The 20,534-nt window shown below is 40.3% G+C and overlaps 1 protein-coding gene across 2 annotated transcripts; it reads right to left on the bottom strand.

Moving 5' to 3' along the window:
- Positions 1-624: 624 nt before the first annotated feature.
- On the bottom strand, positions 625-17,795 carry tbx5b (T-box transcription factor 5b). 2 transcript variants are annotated; one of them, XM_078789749.1, is made up of 9 exons: positions 17,701-17,795; positions 14,818-14,967; positions 14,572-14,666; positions 14,292-14,411; positions 12,768-12,915; positions 11,187-11,339; positions 7,931-8,022; positions 4,934-5,193; positions 625-2,580 (listed from the first exon to the last, which is right to left on the bottom strand). In XM_078789749.1, the coding sequence occupies exons 1-9, from the start codon at positions 17,734-17,736 to the stop codon at positions 2,009-2,011; spliced, it is 1,626 nt and encodes a 541-aa protein (XP_078645875.1). In that variant the 5' UTR covers positions 17,737-17,795; the 3' UTR covers positions 625-2,008. The 2 variants fall into 2 exon arrangements, with proteins under 2 accessions (XP_078645875.1, XP_057926374.2); XM_058070391.2 differs by lacking the exon at positions 17,701-17,795 and adding an exon at positions 15,599-15,902.
- Between the last annotated feature and the right edge of the window lie 2,739 nt (positions 17,796-20,534).

Genomic DNA, 20,534 nt, shown 5'->3' with positions numbered 1-20,534 from the left:
TCTGACACACAGTTCTCCTCCCATTGCATGTGGAAGTGGTAAGGTTTTTGCTTCTTTGTTTTTCTACTCCACTCCGCTTGAAACACTTACATTTGGAGTATATCGATTGCAGAGGCTAACTAGTTAGGTCCCTAGCTTGCTATGCTAGCGGTGGCTGTCTCATGTCTCTGTAGTGATTTCATAGCCTGCTCATTAGTTGAGCAATGTGTCGTAAACAAAGAATAATAGAAGTCTAAAGGGTGTTATTTCTTGTCTACAGGTCTCTAATTATGGTAAAAAATCGTATTTGGAAAGTCAAACAAGTTGTCTACGCTCCAACTATGACAATATTACATTTGTGGAGTTTGCATGTTCTCCCCGTGCATGCGTGGGTTTTCTCTGGGTACTCCAGTTTCCTCCCACATTCCAAAAACATGCTAGGTTAATTGGCGACTCCAAATTGTCCATAGGTATGAATGTGAGTGTGAATGGTTGTTTGTCTATATGTGCCCTGTGATTGGCTGGCGACCAGTCCAGGGTGTATCGCTGACCCCTGGTTTAGAGGGTCCACTATAAAACCGCTCAAAACTTTGCACACGTTAGCTAATTAAAAAGAAGAAAAATGCAACCAACTGCTACCAAAATTCTGAAAAACTTTATTCAGTTCTGTATAGAAATTTGAATCCAATTAAACATACACTTGTACCACACCTATTTAACACCACGTGGAAATAGAGGGTGAACCCAGCTTTTGAAGTAATATCTCTGCACAACAGCATCTTGTTTTACAAGAATGACAACAAATCAAGAATAATAAATAATATAAAACACCTTTCGCACCATTTCACACACACACATTAAGGAAAGATGAGTATTTGCTCTATACAAACTGAGCACCTTCTCATGTTACTGCATATAAAACCAGGGTGGAAATGTAAGAAAACAGCTACAAAAAAATAAAAATCTTGACTTGCTTCAATTTTCCACAGAGCCACAGTTGTCTTTTACAGTCCATAATAATATCCAGATGTGAAGGGAAATGGCTTTCCTCTAGAACTACACTATATGTGGAAATAACAAGGGCCCATTAGGTTTCCGAATAACAGACTAATAATAAACTTAGATTTACCTGAGTGGATCAAATATCTCATTTACAGCACAATGTTACCACATTGTGTTTGCAGCTCTCACAAGTCAACGGTCAACTTTTGACAAAGACTTATTCAAAAACAGACCAAAACACGCACATTTGTCATGAACTCACCACACTCTAGTTCTGACTGGGCAGCTTGGGACGAGGGCGGAGCTGGCTCTCCAGATGATTGGTTGGCTGGGTTGTGTGACGGAGACAGATGCGTGATGTTGAGATGTGCATTTACCCAGAATGCAGTGGAATGTGTGTTTACAGGTCCCTCAGCCTGTAGCACGATCTAAACAAACTGTTTATCTCAGCGGTGATGCGCCTACGGCTACTACTGTCTGTCTCATTGCAAATGAGCTCTTAACGTTCTTGAGCCGAGCTGACGCTGCCTTTACATAGCAACACACACACACAGAACTTATGCCTTTTATGCGTCATGAGGGCCGAGCACGTAGCGTGTACTTTGCTCCACTAAAGAGATAAAAAAGCTCCCCCTTTGGCTTTTGCTGGGAGATTATTGTGGTCCATAAATGTCTGACAGTGGGTCACAATTTACATCTTTCACAATGACGCAAAGTAGAGGGAAAAACAGCCTGGTTCCGTTCAGGGTTTGGTCTTAAACGGGTCTCACAGTGCAAACATTTGGTTGACATCAGTCTTTGGGTTACAGAAAGACAATAAAACAAAACTTTGATGTTCCGTGTGCTGCTCAAATGTGAGGCTTTGTTCAACGTCTGGACCTTTGTTGAGTTTGAACGTCCTAGCCCAGTTTTTAATGACGCACTGCTCCATCCAGCACAGGGGAGGAACACATTGGACGACTTCACACAGCACATGATGACACAAAGGTGATGCAATTAGTCCCTGTGGAATGCAGCATCTTGTCTTTTATGAGGCGGCGCTCCATTCAGGAACGCCACACCTGATATGGGTGTGCGTCTCTAATGAGTGGTAGAGCGGGGGGGACAGGTTGGGGGTGAAGCGAGGATACTCTCTGTGGAGAGGGGGACTGATCTGCCTGCTGTGAATGTTTTCTGCACTCTGGCTCTGGTAGAGGTCGTGAGAAACAGGCTCGCCCAGCGGCGGTGAGCTGTGGTGGGCTACGTTGCTGAGCCGAGAGCCCTGTGGGCTGGAGTTGTAGGGGGGATGGGGGGAGTAAGGTGGATAGGGCTCCACTGGAGTCATAGCGGAGGGCAGCGGGCAGGTGTACGACCAGGACGCACAGGTGTGATCATTGAGTCTGTTCTCAGAGCCCGCAAACATGCACGCCTGGCGCTGGCTCATGTCCGAGCTGTAGGGGGCGTCGGTGAGGCTTAGGCCAGGGTTGCTGGGCAGAGTGGGAAGTGGGGGAGGTGCGAAGGAGGAGGCGTGATAGTAGGACTCCCCAGGGCTGGGTGAGCTACCAGGGAACACTCTCTTGAATGGGTGCTGGCGGGTTCCTGGGGAGCACTTCTCCTCCACTGCATAGAGAAAATGTTGTGACATTTAAATCAGCACAGAGAAAGTTACCGCTACTTTAAAGGATGTTTTATTGCTGAGCTGAGCTCAAAATGTGCACATAAAATAAAACTGCATTCAGTCTGCAGCTTGACATTTACTGTGGCACAAAAATAAAGAGTGGTTGATTGATGTTGGTCAGATGATCCTAATGGACTGCAAGGATCACACTGTCGATGGCATTGAGCTAAAGTCTTTGTCTTGTTGGGGAATTTAGACATAAACAGTCTTTGCCAGGCTTAGACTTTATTGTAGTCAGGAAACTCTTGTACTGTATGCTTTGAATTGTATTGTAAGTGTATATGTGAGATACATTAATGTATTCATGTCTGAAATAAATTAAGAAGAAGAAGAATAGTGCTTACATAATGGTAACTCGAGTGAGCTATAGTGAACAGCTAGACTGCAAGAGAACAGCCAAAATATACTGATCCTTTTTATATTCAAGGTTATTGCTGGGAATATTGATGAGTAGAGGCAAAGCAACGAGGCATAACACTCTGACAATCGTTAATGCATTTCCAAAGTTCTTGTGCTATTTTTAGGGCTAAGGCATCATTTTTAGAAGAGTTGTTCCAACTGGTTTGGCTGCGGCACCCACAATAACCCCTCAATGACGAGCAGTGACCCAAACTGTGGACAATTTAACTAAAACGTGTCAAATGTGTTATATTTAAAAGGACTGTTTGCAACACAACATCTTCTCTAGCAGATGTCTGCAACTGTGTATCAGACAGAAGGCAAGTTAAGTCCCCACTTCATTATCCTTCCACTCCTGCTCAAGCTTGACAGTCACCCGTAAACATGGCATGCACCTCGGGGCAGCACAGACATGAACTTGGGGTGCATTCACGGACATCGGGTCATTACATCATTTTTAAGTTGCAACCCACGAGTTGAGAATCTCTGAGAAAATCTTATTAGACATAACTAAAATTGAGACAGGTAAGAAAAAAAATTATGGAATAATATATTAAATTTATATTTCAAAACAGAAAAGGGATGAAACACCTGTACCTGTTTTGTATAGTGCATACTCAACATCAACACCAATTATAAATTACTCCTGTGATTTACCCATCTATTACGTTTCTGGCTGTTATTTAGTGTTAGCTTTTATAACCCAGCAAAGAAAAGACAAAGATGAACAATATGATGGAAAGTTAATGAGCCAGGCGATGACATTATTGAGTCTCAATATTTTTATTAGTCTAGTTTTAAAGTGGGAACACCTACTTGTACTACTAATAAATATTTAAAGAATCGCTATAAAAAGCAAATCCACGTGTACTCCCATATGTTTCTTGTAAAAGTCTGAGACTGCAGAATGACTCAATTTCGGTCCTTAATGTATCCCAATAGGGCTAATTACTCAACTCATGGGTCGCGCCTCTTTGTACCTTTTCCATCTAATTACTGGACTCATAGGTCACCATTCTTTGTAACTTTTCCATCAAGACTAAAAAGGTACAGATATGTTCTGAAACAGAGTTTGTAGCATTGTTCTAAAGGCTTAAAGGTCAAAAAACATAAATCACTACTTTTGAGGGTACCAAGCATCAATAAGGTTACAGTGATGTACGGTGGAACCTCGGTTTTCAGCATTAATCTGTTCCAAAATGTACAAAAAACTTTTTCTAAAGGAAATCCAATTAATCAGTTCTGGACACCCAGTATACTTGCTAATTAGAACTTTATTTTAAACTGTAGCAGGTACAATCATCATTGCATGCACTTTCCCGGCTCACTTTATGTAATGTGTCTCCATGAACGCCTTCCCTCTGCAATGTGTGTTAATTGTGGAACTTTTACATGACCATCTCATTGTAAGAGACGCTAACTGTGTACTTTGCCACCTTTTTCTTCAATCAAATAGTGTTTCTCAAATTCTTTATCAAAGTTGTGCAACTTTTTTTGCCGCCATATTTAATTTAAAACAAGCACAGATTCTTCGAACGCTCAGAAAGATACAGTGGTCATGTATGCCTCATTACTGTGGTTATTAAGAGAAAGAAATGGGACAGATATGAGTTTTTCATTCAAGTATTCCCTGGCCGTGATCTATCTATAGTGTCCCAACTCTAAAAGAACCCACATTCATTATCCAGTGAGTCACCAATGTGTGGGTGCTTTGTTTACACACTCAATTCCACTGACTATTTTTTAGGTGCACTGTTTGGTTGTGTACAAAAAATACACAATTTTTACAATAATTTTTGTCTAAAAAGGAATCCTACAAATACGTTACATGCAAAACGCAAAGCGAGGTTCCACTGTGCTAATTTTTGAGGCTATTGAGTGTAGAGCCACACTTACCTTTCCTCTTGGTGCAGTGATAAAGTTGAGGCTGCTGCTGGACGTGCTGAGGATGTGGATGAGACAAAGTGTATTGAGTGGGCGGAGCACCAAGCAGCGTCTGAGGGCTGCTGCTGCTGCTCAGGCCGTTCTCACAGTTAAAGGGCGAGCCAGCCACGTCGGGTGAGCGCCTCAGACCCTGCATCTCCCCGCTGAAGGGACTCCTGGCGGGACATGTTCTCTGGCGGCCCGTGCTGCGAGGGACCACGGGGTAGTCTTTACTGAAAATGAAGAAAGAAATCTTTGACTAGATTACAGGTATTTGTCCAAGATTCTGCCTGGTTCTATTATACATGCTCCTGTTATTCTCACTCTCTCTCGCTTTTCTTTCAAGTCTACTTAGGCACTCTACATCCCTTTCAGCTCCGATCTCCCTCTGTAAACACAGCCCTCTCGGTGAACTCTGTGGTATGTAGGGGACAGCGGGCCACATCTCGCTGACTGGCGCTGAGATACTGACACGCACAAGCAGACACATGCACGCACAAACACGGCCAGGGCCGCAGTGAGATAATTTGCCGTTCTAAAAATAAACATCCAGCCATGTGTCACTTCGGATATAGGCTCGTCTCCAAACCAGTGCAGCACAATAACAAAAAGGGGGTGGTGCACTGACTGCACATCACAAAACAGCACAGCACCCCTCGCCCTCCTTCCAGTAACAGGGTCTCCTATTGGTCCGATAATATCCTCCAAACTGCTTTTCACATGTGGAGAGCAGCCGCCATCATGGTCATGAGCTCAGTGTACAGGCAACTAATGAGCAGTGACAGTGCAATTCACAAGCAGTAGAGTGGTATCATGTGTCTATCACTGCACCGGGCTTGTGTTGTGTTATGTTGTGTTAATGCTGCACGCTGTAGACCAGCTTTCAGGTCAAACTCACCCTTCAAGTGACAACGGTTTATATGTTTTCTTTTTTTTTTTTTAACCACTTGGCTCAGTCTACATGCATACAGGAAGGAGTAGGAGGACAATATAGTTTTATAGTTTAGTTTTCCTTCAGAGAATACACATATAGTGTTATCCCGGCACACCTGTTAAAGAGAGCCAAGCGGCTTTGGAGCCACATTTATAAGACTATTGAATGGTGCATCCTACTAACACAACTCACTCAACTATTATTTTACTTTTATTCGGTATTATTTATTTTTGCTGTATTTACCTTTTTCAAGAGCCAGGTTTTATATGAATGTCTTTATGAAGGGTTTATAAATGTTTTATAAATTGGGTGATTCATCAGTTTTTTTTTAACGTCTTAATAAGGCTTTATAGGGGAAGTGTCCTTTTTTGGAATTATGCCCATCTGTCCATCACAAACATGAACACATATTTCTTTCCCTCTTTCTCTGTATGCATTTTTGAGAAAAACAAGTTAATAGCTAGCTAGCAATGGGAAATACCTACTTTGAGGTAAAAGACCTCAATAAAAATGCCAACACTGTTCCATTTGCATAGCTTGCTTGTATATTAAACAAGCTAAACCGGTATTATTATTATTATTATTGAGGACTGGAGCACACGTCTTGTGCTGGAAGACACAGCCATCCCAAGAAGAGCAGATATCGCTAGTGTTGTTGCTGTATCTATGCTGTTGTTGACAGAACTAGCATAAGTATGTGCATCAATGCGAAGCGAAAGAAGTTTCGATGCATTCGAAACATGTGTGTCCAAATGACAGCATTGTAAGCTAGCTCATATTAACTTGTTTTCTCGTGTTATAAGGCACAGAAAAGGGCAAGAAATATGTGTTCATGTTTCACATTAGGATTGTGAATGATGGGCATAATTCCCAAAAAGTGCTGTTCTCTTTTAAATCATTAGATTGGAATAGCCAGATTGACTCATCACTTGCCAAATACAGTGGTACTTTGAGTGAAATCCCCCTGAGGGGAATGAGAATTAGACAAAACATTTCTGAAAAAATATGGCTTTACAGCCTCACAAAATTCCTAACTGAGTCCAAACCGATGTCATGCAAGATGAGGATCTGTGCCATTTGCTTTTGCTTTTTATTTGTCTTTGTTATGCAATGCACTGCATTGCTACAGCCGCCTAGAGGGCACCAATATTCAAACATACGAATGCCATTGCAGTCTGCCTTTTTCGTCCTTTGAGTACATAACACACACATAGCCATTTGTTGTTAGTGGGCGACCAATATATACCAATGTGGCAATGTTTAGCTACTAACATTAGCTATCATTAAATGTGTATATATATATATATATATATATATATATATGCACCACACTTTTGGGTCCCCTCTTGGGAAACTGACCTATGTGCATGTGCCCCGAACATGTACGTAAAACCGTGAGTGACAGCCATGAACACCAATTATTTTTTCAGGCCAAACAAAGATTCACGTCAATTTCTATGCAGTGTAATTTGTTATTGTGAAAATATACACTTTTTTGTACAATCTATTCTTTTAAACCATTATTGGTTTGCTGGAGGTTTGAATTTTTTTTTTTAATTTGGAGCAAGTAATATAGACTCCCCTGAGGCAGAGTGTTTTGTTTTTACATTTTGCTATTAATAGTGGTTAATAATTCATTGTATATACAGTACTATACTATGAATAATTAAAACATTTAATGGCAGAGGTTTCGCCAGTAAGTTAAGACATGTAAATTTTAATTTATTTCACACTTAAATGAGTTGAGTTGTGCACAAAGCAGTTTTTACAGTGACAGTTTGTCCATGGAAATGATTTCTTTTTTGTTTTTTTTTTACTCGACATGAATGGACATGTTGAATGTGACAGTGACTTGCACTTGTCAAATGTCCACACTTACTATGTTAACAATAATCTATTTACAAGGGTACCCTCATTATATGGATATCTGGGAGGGCAGTGCATTGCACGGTTGAATACAGTGATCTTGATTTGATTGACTGACATAGGGGCGCACACACACACACACACACACAAATACACACGAGTGTACTCACCCTTGCAATTTTGCCATGCGGTGCAGCTCGTTGTCGTCACTGCCTCTGAAGCCCTTTGCAAAGGGATTGTTCTCTATCTTTAACTGAGTAATCTGAGGACAAAACAAAGGGGCTCTTTTATAGACCTGTGCCGACAAAGCACATCCACAGCACCATACATGCACACAGGCACACCAGACCCTTTTAAACCTTCTCTCCGTCGAATGAAAGTCGATGGTTTATTATTAGCAGGGGCCCTGTAGATGTTAAAAGCTGCCCCGCTAAACCTCTGCCTGGCCAACATTCCTCAACCGCTGACGTTCCTGACGGAGAGGACAGTGTTCTCGCCAGCTGACACTGAATAAACTGTTTAGCCAAACAGTCGCCAGGTTTAAGCATTTTCAGGCCAAAGCTTTTAGAGGTCCAGAGCTTTGATGTTAGGGTTTCAAACTTTTCTCATGGAGGGAAGCGTGTGTTTGGCAGCAGACTGTGTGAGAACGCAGGCGAGCTAAATACTCAACACCAGCTCAGATCTGATAGCTGAGAAGATACTGATAGCAACTACATACTCAGCAGAGCTACTATATATTAAAATATGCATAACAAAATCAATATAATATTGCTATAACACAAATACAAATAACATGTTAACATATTATATTTACACCGTCAAATAAAATAAGCTCCATTTCATGCTATTCCTTTTCGGACGTGTTGAATCGTACACGTGTAACCACGATGTTCCTTAAAAGGGACTGTATGCAACAGGCTGCACTGGAATGTGCTACAAGAATTATATCCTGCCCTCTGCTTTTACAACATCCTTTTCCTGCTTTCAATACGTAAAGTATAACCCACGTAACACGTGCATGTGCATTAGTTATCTTTGTTTTAAGCTAATGATGGTTCTTTGGCGAAGTTAAGTCACTCATGGCAGTTGTGAATGAATGTACAACATGAATAAATTGTTGGTCACCTCTCTGATACTGCTTTTGGTGTGTGTGTGCGTGCGTCTGCACACCCTACGACATGTATGTGAATACCAGACAGGTGTGTGTTACTTTATTCTGGCCAAGTTATGCAGTTTAACTTGTTATTGTGACAATTTTTTTATATTACTACTTTTATACTACTATACCATTTGGGAGTCGGTGGTGGTGGTATATTTTTTTGTTGACAGAAATTAAATGTAATCTTTAGCCACTTGCACAATCTGACAATCAATTTTACCATACAAGTACTCATGGAAATGATATGGCTGATAAACACTACACATTAACATCAACTAAAATTGTATCTGGCAACCTTGGAATATGAGTTGATATTGCTTTTTTGTATCAGTATAATGGAGTAAATATGTGCCTTTAATTTTTACAATGAAGTTCTCAAGTGCAATTGCAAGCAATTTTGGATGAAAAGTGGATTAATTATTTTGAAACTGTATTTGTGAGTTTAGAATTTTCTATCAAATGTGACTGACAGGCACAGCAATCATGTGGAACGCAATGAGGAGAGGGGCTTGAAGCCTCAGTCATCTGTGTTTGGAGTGTGACATGCATGGTCTTTACTGAGTGACACTTTCTCTCTCTCTCTCTCTCTCTCTCTCTCTCTCTCTCTCTCTCTCTCTCACACACATACACATTCGGGCTCACACATTGACAGACACACGCCCACATATGCAAATCTATTTTCACATATGTGCACCAAAACAGAGTAATTACACACAAACAAAGGCGATCGGAATAGACTTTTTGGACACAAATAATATAAACAAAGCAAACCGTTTGTGTGTGTAATTGAGATCTTCAGAGAGAGCGAGACATCTGGAGTGAGAACATTTTAGGCAAGACTCCATCTTAAGGTTTAACTGGATCAAGAACAGTGAACCCTCTCATAATGGTTAAGGTTTGGACAAGAGGTTAGGAGATTATGCAAATGAAGGTCTTCAGTGGAACATAGATGTCCACACTTTTTTTTACGTTGTTTTCAAATTTGCAACTATGATGGATCTCTGCAAAGTGAATGTTATTTCCGCTCATCTTCAGAAAAAATTAGGATGGGAATATTTTATGTGGACACCCCAACGGTGTATACATACATATGTGTATATACTGCACCAGTACATCATACCTGATGACTTGCTGCACTCCACTGGAGTCAATGAATGATAAAGCACAGATCTTAATATAATACATGAAAACATACTATGGCGCATTTTCATTATTAAGGTTGTTTTACATAATGTGCATTGCGCAAAACAACATTTTGTTTCTCAATGAATGGATATCTTAAAACACACAACAAGAACTGATTTTACTTAAAAACTTGATACAATAAAACTTTTTAAATGAGACTCAAGACTTTTTGGACTACATTTTGGGGCATAAACAGTACATAAAAGTATTGTAAAATGAGTCAAAATCCAGAGGGTTAATCTCGGCCTGTCAATAATTATAATACATTTTAATATTATTCTCAAACATGCGACCCTAATGAGGATAAGCGGCACAGAAAAAGGATGGAGGAATGGATTTTCTTTAACCTTGAGTTGCAGAATGCACTGCAATGGTGTTTCTCATGTACAGCTCCTTTCTTAGCAGTATCGTCACTTTCAATTAGTACATTTATAATAGAAGCCAGTGTTGCAGTATTAAGAATTTCATTTTTTTTGGTAATTCAAGTTCAGTTACAGGATATTAACTTAGCCCCAGAGGTCGCTATGCACGGTGGCCTGAAAGCGACAAAAGGCATTTGTAAAACAGTCAGTCATAAAAGTAAAGGATGAGTTTGGTGTGTAGTGTTCACCTGTCATTCATGTGGTCAGCGGAGTCAATGGTGATTACAATATGTATTACTGTTGCCTTATGAGCGTTCATTTTAAGTTTTATTGATTAAAGAGGGGATTTGTATTATAATAAAATCTATTCTTACTGCTGCTGACGATCCCATACCCCACTGTTGATGAGATTTAAGAGTGTCAAACATGACACCAGGCTTTCAAACACACCTTCTTCGTGATATGGAACTTACACATCATGGAAAACAAGAGTACAACATTGCAAAGATAAAATGTTGGTAATTAACAGCCTGAAGAAAGTACTGTGAGTTTTCAGTGGTATTGTTCCTCATTGAGTATACAGGTTGGTGGCGATGTCAAATGTTCCATTGGCAACTCCGCTAAGGGCCCTACCTTTCCCAAACCCAGAAACACCCTTTAGAATGTCACCTCCCCACTAAAACATACATGTATGCATGCAAAAATGTGCCCTGCACTGACCTTATGGTTCTGGTAGGACGTCACAGCAATGAAGGCGGTCTCGGAGAAGACGTGGGTGCAGAAAGCTGTATTTTTGGAGCCGAATCCATTGTTCTCATCCGCCTTGACAATATGGAGGCGAGGCTGGTATTTGTGCATGGAGTTGAGTATTATCTGCACAGGGGTGAGGTTGAGAGGGTGAGGGTTGAGTGACCGGTCGTGTTACAACAACATATTTCTAAGATGGCTTCAGTTTGAATGACAAGAGATTCATGACACACAAGATCAAAGATAGGGAAGTCAAGATGAACACAGACTTCTTTTTGCAGCCCAGGGTCGTCTGTATAGTACATACCACTGGTCTTACAGGAACTTGGCCCAATCTAAAGTACATGTATTGGTTGTAAATACACCTGGTTGTCTATATATCCTTTTTTTTATATTCACATTTTTGTATTGACAATGCGAGCTAGGTATACAATTTAGCAGTATCTTTATTATTGTCCTTGGGAGTGATGCAAAAGCACACTGCATCCTAGAAAACTGTTTTCTCATTTCGGCAAAGGAGGTGCCATGGGAGAAAATTCCCCCTCGGCTCTCAGTATGACAGAGTGCAGCTCTACATCACTACAAACTAAACATTTTCTTCCATTAAGACTTCTGCAGCAAAACTGACCATTAGTCCGCTCTCCGGGACATACTTTCTAATACAAATCAGATCTCATTGGGTTGTACAAGAAATCTACAATACAGAGATACATCTCAATACATTATAATATGGTTCAATTCAGACAATGACCAATGAAATGCTGGCTGTGATCAAAATTATGACAAAATGAAGAAATAAATGAACTTTTTCTATTCAAATTAATAGAAATGCACCCATAATTTTAATTCCCAGTTGTAAGTAGCGCAACTGACAGTTTTATTCAACTCACAACGACACATTTATTATTATTGGTGATTATTACCAAAGTATGTGACCGTATAATGTACTGTTGCACAAGAGCAATACCTGTGAGCATCCTGACACAACATGCCGGACTTCCCATGACAATGAAAACCCCACACGTTTTTTTTTCTCTTCTTTGAATCGCTTGCCTTTTTTGTGCGCGTGTAAATGGGCCCGTGCGCGCCTTAATCCACGGGGCTCAGTTTAATCGCAATGACGTGTCCGCCGGTGACATGCCTCAACTAATGGACTTCACAAGTCTTGCGGATCATTACTTAGGGGCCTGGAAATGTGATGTTTTGTATTTGTTTCAAACAATGCACGTCGGCATGCTGCTGGTAGCCTAATTGGCGCTGCAGCGGGACGCTGCAAAGGAACCAGAGTGTGCACTCATGTGGCCCCTCGATGATTTGTGCTCTGTTGTGATGGCTGCTGACTTCTATTCACCACAAAACGAGCCGCGTCGAACGTCTGCAGCTTTTAAAAGCAGTGCAATCACTCTTGCAAAACTAAAAACACCTCTCACAGCTATTTATTTAAAATCACGGTCAATTGGTCCAGCCGAAAACATTACCCGTACCGTTTGAAACCGATGACATACTGTGCTATTGCATATGATTAAAAACCTGCAATTAAGCAGCAATGCTCACATGTCCAAATGGGTCCAGGTGGTTGTTTGTGAGCTTGAGCTTCTGGAAAGACACCAGCTGGCGGCTCCAATGGGCCCCCGTAGCAGGAGAGTCCGGATGCACGTAGAGTCTGCCCGGCATCGCCGGTTCGGCCTTTCCCGTTACAGACCTATAGAACACACACACACACACACACACACTGTATATTGTATATGGATGTAGCACGTGACCATCGCATCCATTCATCAACATCCAGTCCACACTGGCCGGTCTGTCTATCCCGGCAGTGATCCGATCCAAACAGTAACCATATTGATACCAAGTGTGTTATCAAGTGTGGAATCGATTCTAGTGTGAAGATAGCTATTTGTTGTTTGTTGTTCATATTATTAGACTAATAGTATTACTTGTTTGATATTGTTACACTGCCTTAGATTGTTGTGTTTTCACAAATAACATTGTTAATGTTTTTGTCTTGTGCATTAGAAATATGATCAAATTAAAAGCAAAATCACAGTTCAATTAAAGAGTTTGTAAAGCGTCAAGTTAATAGTAACGGTATCAGTCTCAGCAACACTGGGCCGGTAGTAACTTGATATCGGATCGTTGCAGTATCACTCAACTCTACTTTACACGGCGCTTGAAGTACACCCTTCAACCCCCACCCACCCCACCCCACACACACATACAAACATACACATATCACGGGCAATGATTTGCATAAGTGAGTTATTTGTAGTTTGCAAGTCTACACTTGCACAGCTCCATAGAAATTAGCAATATATAACCGTTTAATGTTACATTATGTAAAGTGCACATGAAACATTAAAGAGCACCGAGAAATCCTCAAAGGGGTCAGAAGGGTGAAGGTTTAAAACAAGGTAAAACAAATATAGCTAATATGCATGCATATATATATATATTAAAGGATATAAAAAATAAAACTTGCACGAGAGTCATGCCCTTGATTGAAGCACACAGAGTGTGTGTGTGTGTGTGTGTGTGTGCATCTGTACGTGTCTATAAAACTATTGAATTTCCCCAAACAATAAATACGTTTTTAAAATATATTTTACACCAATCTATAAGTGGTGAGTACACCGTGAGATCTCTCTCATCTGCTTTCCCAACTCAGCAAAGCATGGATCTGAATGAGAGAGTTTAATCTGTTCCGTGCAGTGTGTCCGCCCCGTGAACCCTCCACAGGGTGATTTAACCAGGGGGTAGACGCGGAGGGAAGTGGAGAGAATTAGGCCAAAACCGTCTGGAAGGATGGCCTGACTTTTAGGCAAGACCATAGACATTAGTCTCATAAACCTTGTTTTTTTAAGACTTATTCCGAGAAATCAACATATTATATGCTGAGGTAAATAAGATTTTTCAATGTTTACAGTTTTTGCAAACTTAAATTGTCCATATACCTGTATGTATATTTATTTTTTTTTTAATTTTTTTATAAGAACGCACAATGCAGCCATTTAATACATTTTGTACTATATGAAACGCTGACAAGGCCATACGTGCATAAAGAGAGATGAAACTCACCATTTGTTGTCTGCAAACTTATAGCGATGGTCATCACCGGGTACAATGTCCATGAGTAGGATGTATTTGGTTTTGGGGTTGAGACCTGTGACCTTCACCTTGTAACTAGGGAACATTCTCCTTTTCGAACAGTCAGAAAGAATATCACAGCATTGAATCAATATTATGCAGAACACACTGGTTCCTATGTAATCAAATGAGTAGGGCAGTAAACTGGGATGGCCGGCTACTATGTATTAAATGTGAAATTCGTGCAATTAATATGAACATTTTCCGATACCTTCCAGCCTTAGTGATAATCATTTCAGTTCCCACTTCGTCAAACCTCGTCCAGAGCTCCCTGTCATGAAGGTACACTTTGATTCCTTCCATCCCCTGCAGCAAAACACACACGCACAACACACAAAATACACGCTTGTTTATATTCTAATACATAAAATAGGCTACGTAAAATAAATATACATTTTATTTACTAATCAGGATGTATATTTAAATATGTTTCCGTAATCTAAATTGTTACACATACCTGATGGCTGGAGGGTGTCAGTGGTGAAGCAGATGATTTAAAATTGTAGCTGCTTGGACTTTCCTGTTTGTTTTCCTTGGGAGAATCCATGCAGTTTGAGTCTGGACGCTCAGCGAGACCGAATTGGTCGCCTCCGTTTGCCATGTTCCCCTACACACACACACACACATATATATATATATATATATATATACACATCAAGTTAGGATCTGACCAAAAACAACATCATCAGCTCAACATTTTTGGAATTTGCTTATACACACTTTCAATATTTGCGCATTTGTCTCTTTGCAAAACAAATAAAGGTCAAAACAATGCATATATGCATATTAGGCATGTGATAATAAATACAGTGCAATGTACATTTGCCAAAACATAATAAATCGATAAATAAAATGAATTGGGTGTTATAATTCAGTTTGGGTCTTGACTTCTATTTGGTGATGACCACTTTACAGAACATGTCTGATGTGCTTCCTTTGCAAAATAACACAATGACTTATTGTGTAAGCTAATTATTGGCTTCCACTTAAAAGAAGATTAAAGGTTCATCCACTTGACCTTTCACTTTGTTTTTTACGCATGTTAAGGGCCGACAAAGACGTTGCATTATGGTTCACCGTTAATTGATGAATAAAGTTAACATTAAGACATAAGAGTGGCAAAACTGCAAGAGTCGCGCTGTAAATGAAAAATACACACAGTGGCGTATTAGTGACATCAAGTGTGCATTTTGTATTAGTGCCCCCCCCCTCCAAAGGCCGGCATGCAAGCACTATACCTCAAACACAGTACACTGTTGTCACTGTACAAAACACGCTCATCATCCTGAAACGGGAACTTATTTTAATTTCCTTTTGAATAAAACAATCCAAACGGTCCAGGCGTTTCAGTGAGAGCTTGTCAAAAAAATTCGGCATATTCCATGCGCAGTTATGGTTATCGTTTGCTCCCCGTGAGCGCGCAGCTGCCGCCTTCCGCAGCCCAATCAGATCATTGCAGCTTTAATTCGCGGGCCCTGAGTGTTGCTTCTCTCCCGGTTGCCCTCACCGACTCGGTGCCAGCCCCGATCTGGACCCAGCTCATCACATCCTTCATTACAAATGGAGTCAAGTCCGGCTGAGACGCGAAGCCCCGCCTCATGTGGCTTTCCTGCTTTCCTATTGGTCAACACCGTGCGTAGGCATGTGCTCCCCTGTCCTTTGTTTTTGAATATTGTTACACTCCTCAATTATATTACATATCTATTCATAGCTGCATAATGATTTCGGTTCGACTCATTTACTGTTTTGTGCTTGTTTAACCGCGAAAGGCAGAATATGACGTCACAAAACAATCACGTGTAATCTGGATGTCGAGATTGGCGAGGATCACCACACTGACCGGATTACTGAGGGTCCACATCACCGGGGGCAAACATGAGGAGGGTCACCAGGAGGTCAAGTCCCTCCTGCCTTCCACGTTACACATGGCCAATCCATTCAGGATGAGAGAGACATTTACGCATCGTCTGCCATAGTGTCGTTGACTGGAGCCATAATGGACACGATATAATCTTTTACTATGGCGGCTTGTGTGGCCATTGGAAGCCAGCCTCAACACGTGACCTAAAATATGTTGCATTTTATCATTTATGTGATTCATTTGATAAAGGAATACTTAAGAAAAAGGGTCAAATGATTCAACATACAGTGTCTATACTGTAGTATAGACACCGGAATCACGTGATGATGAAGTTGTAATAATGTATGTTTGCGAGACTGGAAATTCTACATAATAACAATACAATTAAAGTTCATAAAAATTGGTCAAAAAGAAGCATGACAGAAATACACTAGTGATAGTGATGTATCGATTTAACAGCTATTTTCTTAATTGATATTATTTCTATTAATTAGTCATGCATTCGATTGAAATATGTTATTTTTTGTCGAATAGCCTTATACAAAAAAATAATCAAGAAAATACTGCAAAAGTAATTATTTGACTATAGGGTTTTTAACTGTTCATCACAGGCCATTTTTTTAAATGATTACATATAGTGTCATAAATCTCGATCTCGATAAATCTCCCCACTTTTCTAACATATATTGTCAAGTATAATTGAAATTACAGTATATGTAAATAGTGACCTATAACCATGATGTCGCTTAAATACTTAAATTAATTTTTTGAGTTTATGCAGAATTTTGAATTTGATCCCAACACATCAAATCAAACCCAGCAAATTTACAAATGTGGCATTTACAAATGTTCTTGCATATGATTGAAAATAATGTGTCGGTAATCTAAATTATATATATATATATATACTTCGTAATTTTTACACTGTGATTGCAACAGCCCATCTATTTTTTAACTGCAGCCATTTGCCATTCGTAAGCTTGTTTGTAAACGCTAAAATGAATAATAAAATGCACACATTGGAACTAGAATGTACACAGGCAGTACTCGATATTTGTGGCGACATACTCAGATGTCGTTTCACGAAAGATTTGGTCATAATAAAATCTAAATTCAAAGTGTCATGTCAGTCCGCTATATATGCTGAGAGACTGATCTGTTTACTTTAATGAAGCCCCTCAGTTACAAACAAGTTCAAAACATGAAGGAAAATATAATACTGCAATACACTACTTAAAATGTTGTCAAAAAAGTCCATCAATATGATAGATGGATAATGGATAAATGTCTTGTCCTTGTATCATGCAAGAACATTTTGTGCAAGCAGGAACATTTAGACTTGCCGTGGAACTTGGTCTTTAAGTCTTGTATTACTTTATATTTGGAAACGTATACAGTATATTTCCCCCTCGTTGACTGTTTGCAGCTGTCTGGCAAGTGAGGCAGATGAAAAGTGGGAGGAGAAGGTTTCAATCATACCTGAAATGAGGTGGCGCTGGTGGCTGGACAGCTCATTATTATTGTCCCATCCGGGCTTCAGCTGACTGGATCCTCTGTTCTCCGTCTGGAGGAAGTGGCGAAGGGGTCCCAGACCTCCTGCACTCAGCAGGTTCGTCCCACACACCTACAGCTCCTCCACAACGAGAGAGCGTGTGTGTGTGTGTGTGTGTGTGTGTGTGTGTGGCATCACAGGGCAAGGTCAAGCCATTTCTCTGCAAACAATCACATCACACGCAGGGGCCAATACATTCCACAGCCCCCATACCCTGCCTCCACGCTTGCATCCAGTGTAAGGTGGTCTCATGCGGGAACAGCAGAGGTCTGGTGGGGTTGGCAGTGCTCCAGGTGCAGCTGAAAGAAAACCTGGTCCACATTAATAAGACTTAATTATTATTTTACATGGTAGGAGTCGACACAGGTTTAGAATAATGTTCTAATAATGATAAACAGGATATTTTAGCCTCTACACTACTTTAAATGTGTTTTTTTCAGTTTAGAAATCATCTTTTATGATTTATAATCAAATGCATTGTTTTTGTATAAGTGTACATCCACCCTTTTGTACAGAGCATGTTCAGAGATTCAATGAAGTGAAGACTAATTCAATCTCACATTAGTTTATTTGAATGTAAGTGGATCAAGTGGCGTATTTAATGACAAAAAACACACTTAAAATGTTATTTTACTGCGAACATCATTTTAGTGTTACTTGAGCTCTGATAGACATATGGCGTATTGCAGCGCCCTCTTGTGGGACTCCGTTTAGAAACAGGGAATCGACAGAAAATGATGGAAGGAAATCAAGAGAGACAAAGTCGAAAAAAAAATAGAAGTTAACAAAGTGCAGCGTGACTTCATCAAACACATTTAAGTACTGCGTGTAATACAGTGTACACATTATAAAAAAAGCATCCAGCTAGAGTGTGCCAGGAGCATGAGTACACTTCGGAGTCACGTCAATAAACAGACAAAGTGATGGCAGACTAGTGCAGAGTTATTCATGTGGGAACATTAACATTTCGAGGAGTGTCTGGTTGCCTTGAGAGATGCTGTCACTCAAAGGCGTCAAAGTAGAAGTACCAAGTGACCTTTAAACATTACATTGTGTTCATGCAGTAAAAAATATATTCTACCTCAATTTTATAGGTGACAATACCTAGAAGAGAGGTAAGTGTCCAATGCTAAACAGAGATATGGTTACTAATCACTCACTGTGCTTTTACAAACTTCAAGAGTTAGCATTTCTTCTGCTGAGATTTCCCGAAGTACCTGGAGGAGATCTGTCTTTATCAGACTGAAAACTCATTTTTAACACAGCTGACATTTCGCAGACACTTGGGGCTTTTGCAGACACGATTTAAACTGTTCTACAGAGACATTTAACGCAAGCTGGCCTTGTGGGCGTAGACGGGTACGTAGACAGTGGTCAGGACACAGTTTTAGGCTATTTACTTAATGCACCGCAGTGGTGGATGTGTGAAACACCTCACTTATCACAACCGGCGGGCCTTCAATGGCCACTTGTGCATGCTTTTGTATGTGATTGAGGCAAAAGGGTGAAAGGGCAAAAGAGTTGGCCTTTTTATGCTCGTTGACCCTTTGTTAAGATAAAGGTTCAAACTTGGAAGTCGTAAATAAAATAGTGTTGTTTCCTTACTCGACATTCAATTATGGACTGCACTCATATGTTCGAAAGGCGGCATGGCTGTCGAGTGACTAATTGAATCCTGGTCTCCTAGCTGTGAGGTCTGCATGCTAACCTCACAGCTAGGAGACCAGGGTTCAATTCCACCCTCGGCCATCTCTGTGTGGGTACTCCGGTTTTCCTCCCACATTCCTAGGTTAATTAGCGACTCCAAATAGTCCATAGGTATGAATGTGAGTGTGAATGGTTGTTTGTCTATATGTGCCCTGTGATTGGCTGGCGACCAGTCCAGGGTGTACCCCGCCTCTCGCCTAAAGACAGCCGGGATAAGCTCCAGCATAACCCTGCAACCCTAGTGAGGATAAGTGGCATAGAAAATGAATGGATGGATATAAAAAAAGGCAACTGAGTTAATCTGTTACAGGGTCAAATTGTTGCTATAAGAACTTTATTTACTTTACAATTTTAGACTTTTAACTTTTAGATAAAAATACATTAACCACTGCAAAATAAGACTGCTCATTTTCCAGTGCATTTAAGGAAGTGCAGAGATCCTACCTATTCACATTTTTAACCCTCATACAAGTGTAGAAAGAAGTTAAGCACTGTAAATCGAAAAAAATAGTGTATGCCTCCATTAAAACATGTACATAACAAATTTTAATGACATTTGACACGGTAACAAACTTCAGGAGGGAGGGTTACTTATTGTACATGACTGACGTTTCATGCAAATTTTTCCCCAAACCATTCTAATTCGGAAATGTACAACCTGAAAGCAGAGTAAGGTGTCCTCTGGGCTTCCGACATCTCTTCTGCAATGAAAAAAACCCACATAATCACCATTTGCATTCATATCATTATCCTGTAAGGCAGACTGTAAATGCAAAACATCAACATCATTTGGTAACAAAGCAGATTGTTACTGTAATTGTTAGTTGTTAACTTTAAATTACAAGCACTGTTTACCTTGAGGGCCACACTGTGTCCTAGTGACATGAATGTGTGCCTCATAGCCAGACAAACCTGATTCAAATCTTGTTCCGGTACATCGTCATGTTGGTTTTCTCCAGGTACTTCCTGTACTTCCTCTCACATCGCATAACCATGCATGGTAGATTAATGGGGGGACAGTCCAGGGTGTAACCCGCCTCTCATCCGAAGTCAG

This window comes from Doryrhamphus excisus, linkage group LG3 (assembly GCF_037039965.1).
Source record: "Doryrhamphus excisus strain RoL-2023G ecotype Guam linkage group LG3, RoL_Dexc_Guam_v1.1, whole genome shotgun sequence".
Lineage (NCBI taxonomy): Eukaryota > Metazoa > Chordata > Actinopteri > Syngnathiformes > Syngnathidae > Doryrhamphus > Doryrhamphus excisus.
Note: the sequence above shows the minus strand (reverse complement) of the source record. Positions and strands in the feature narration are given on the sequence as shown.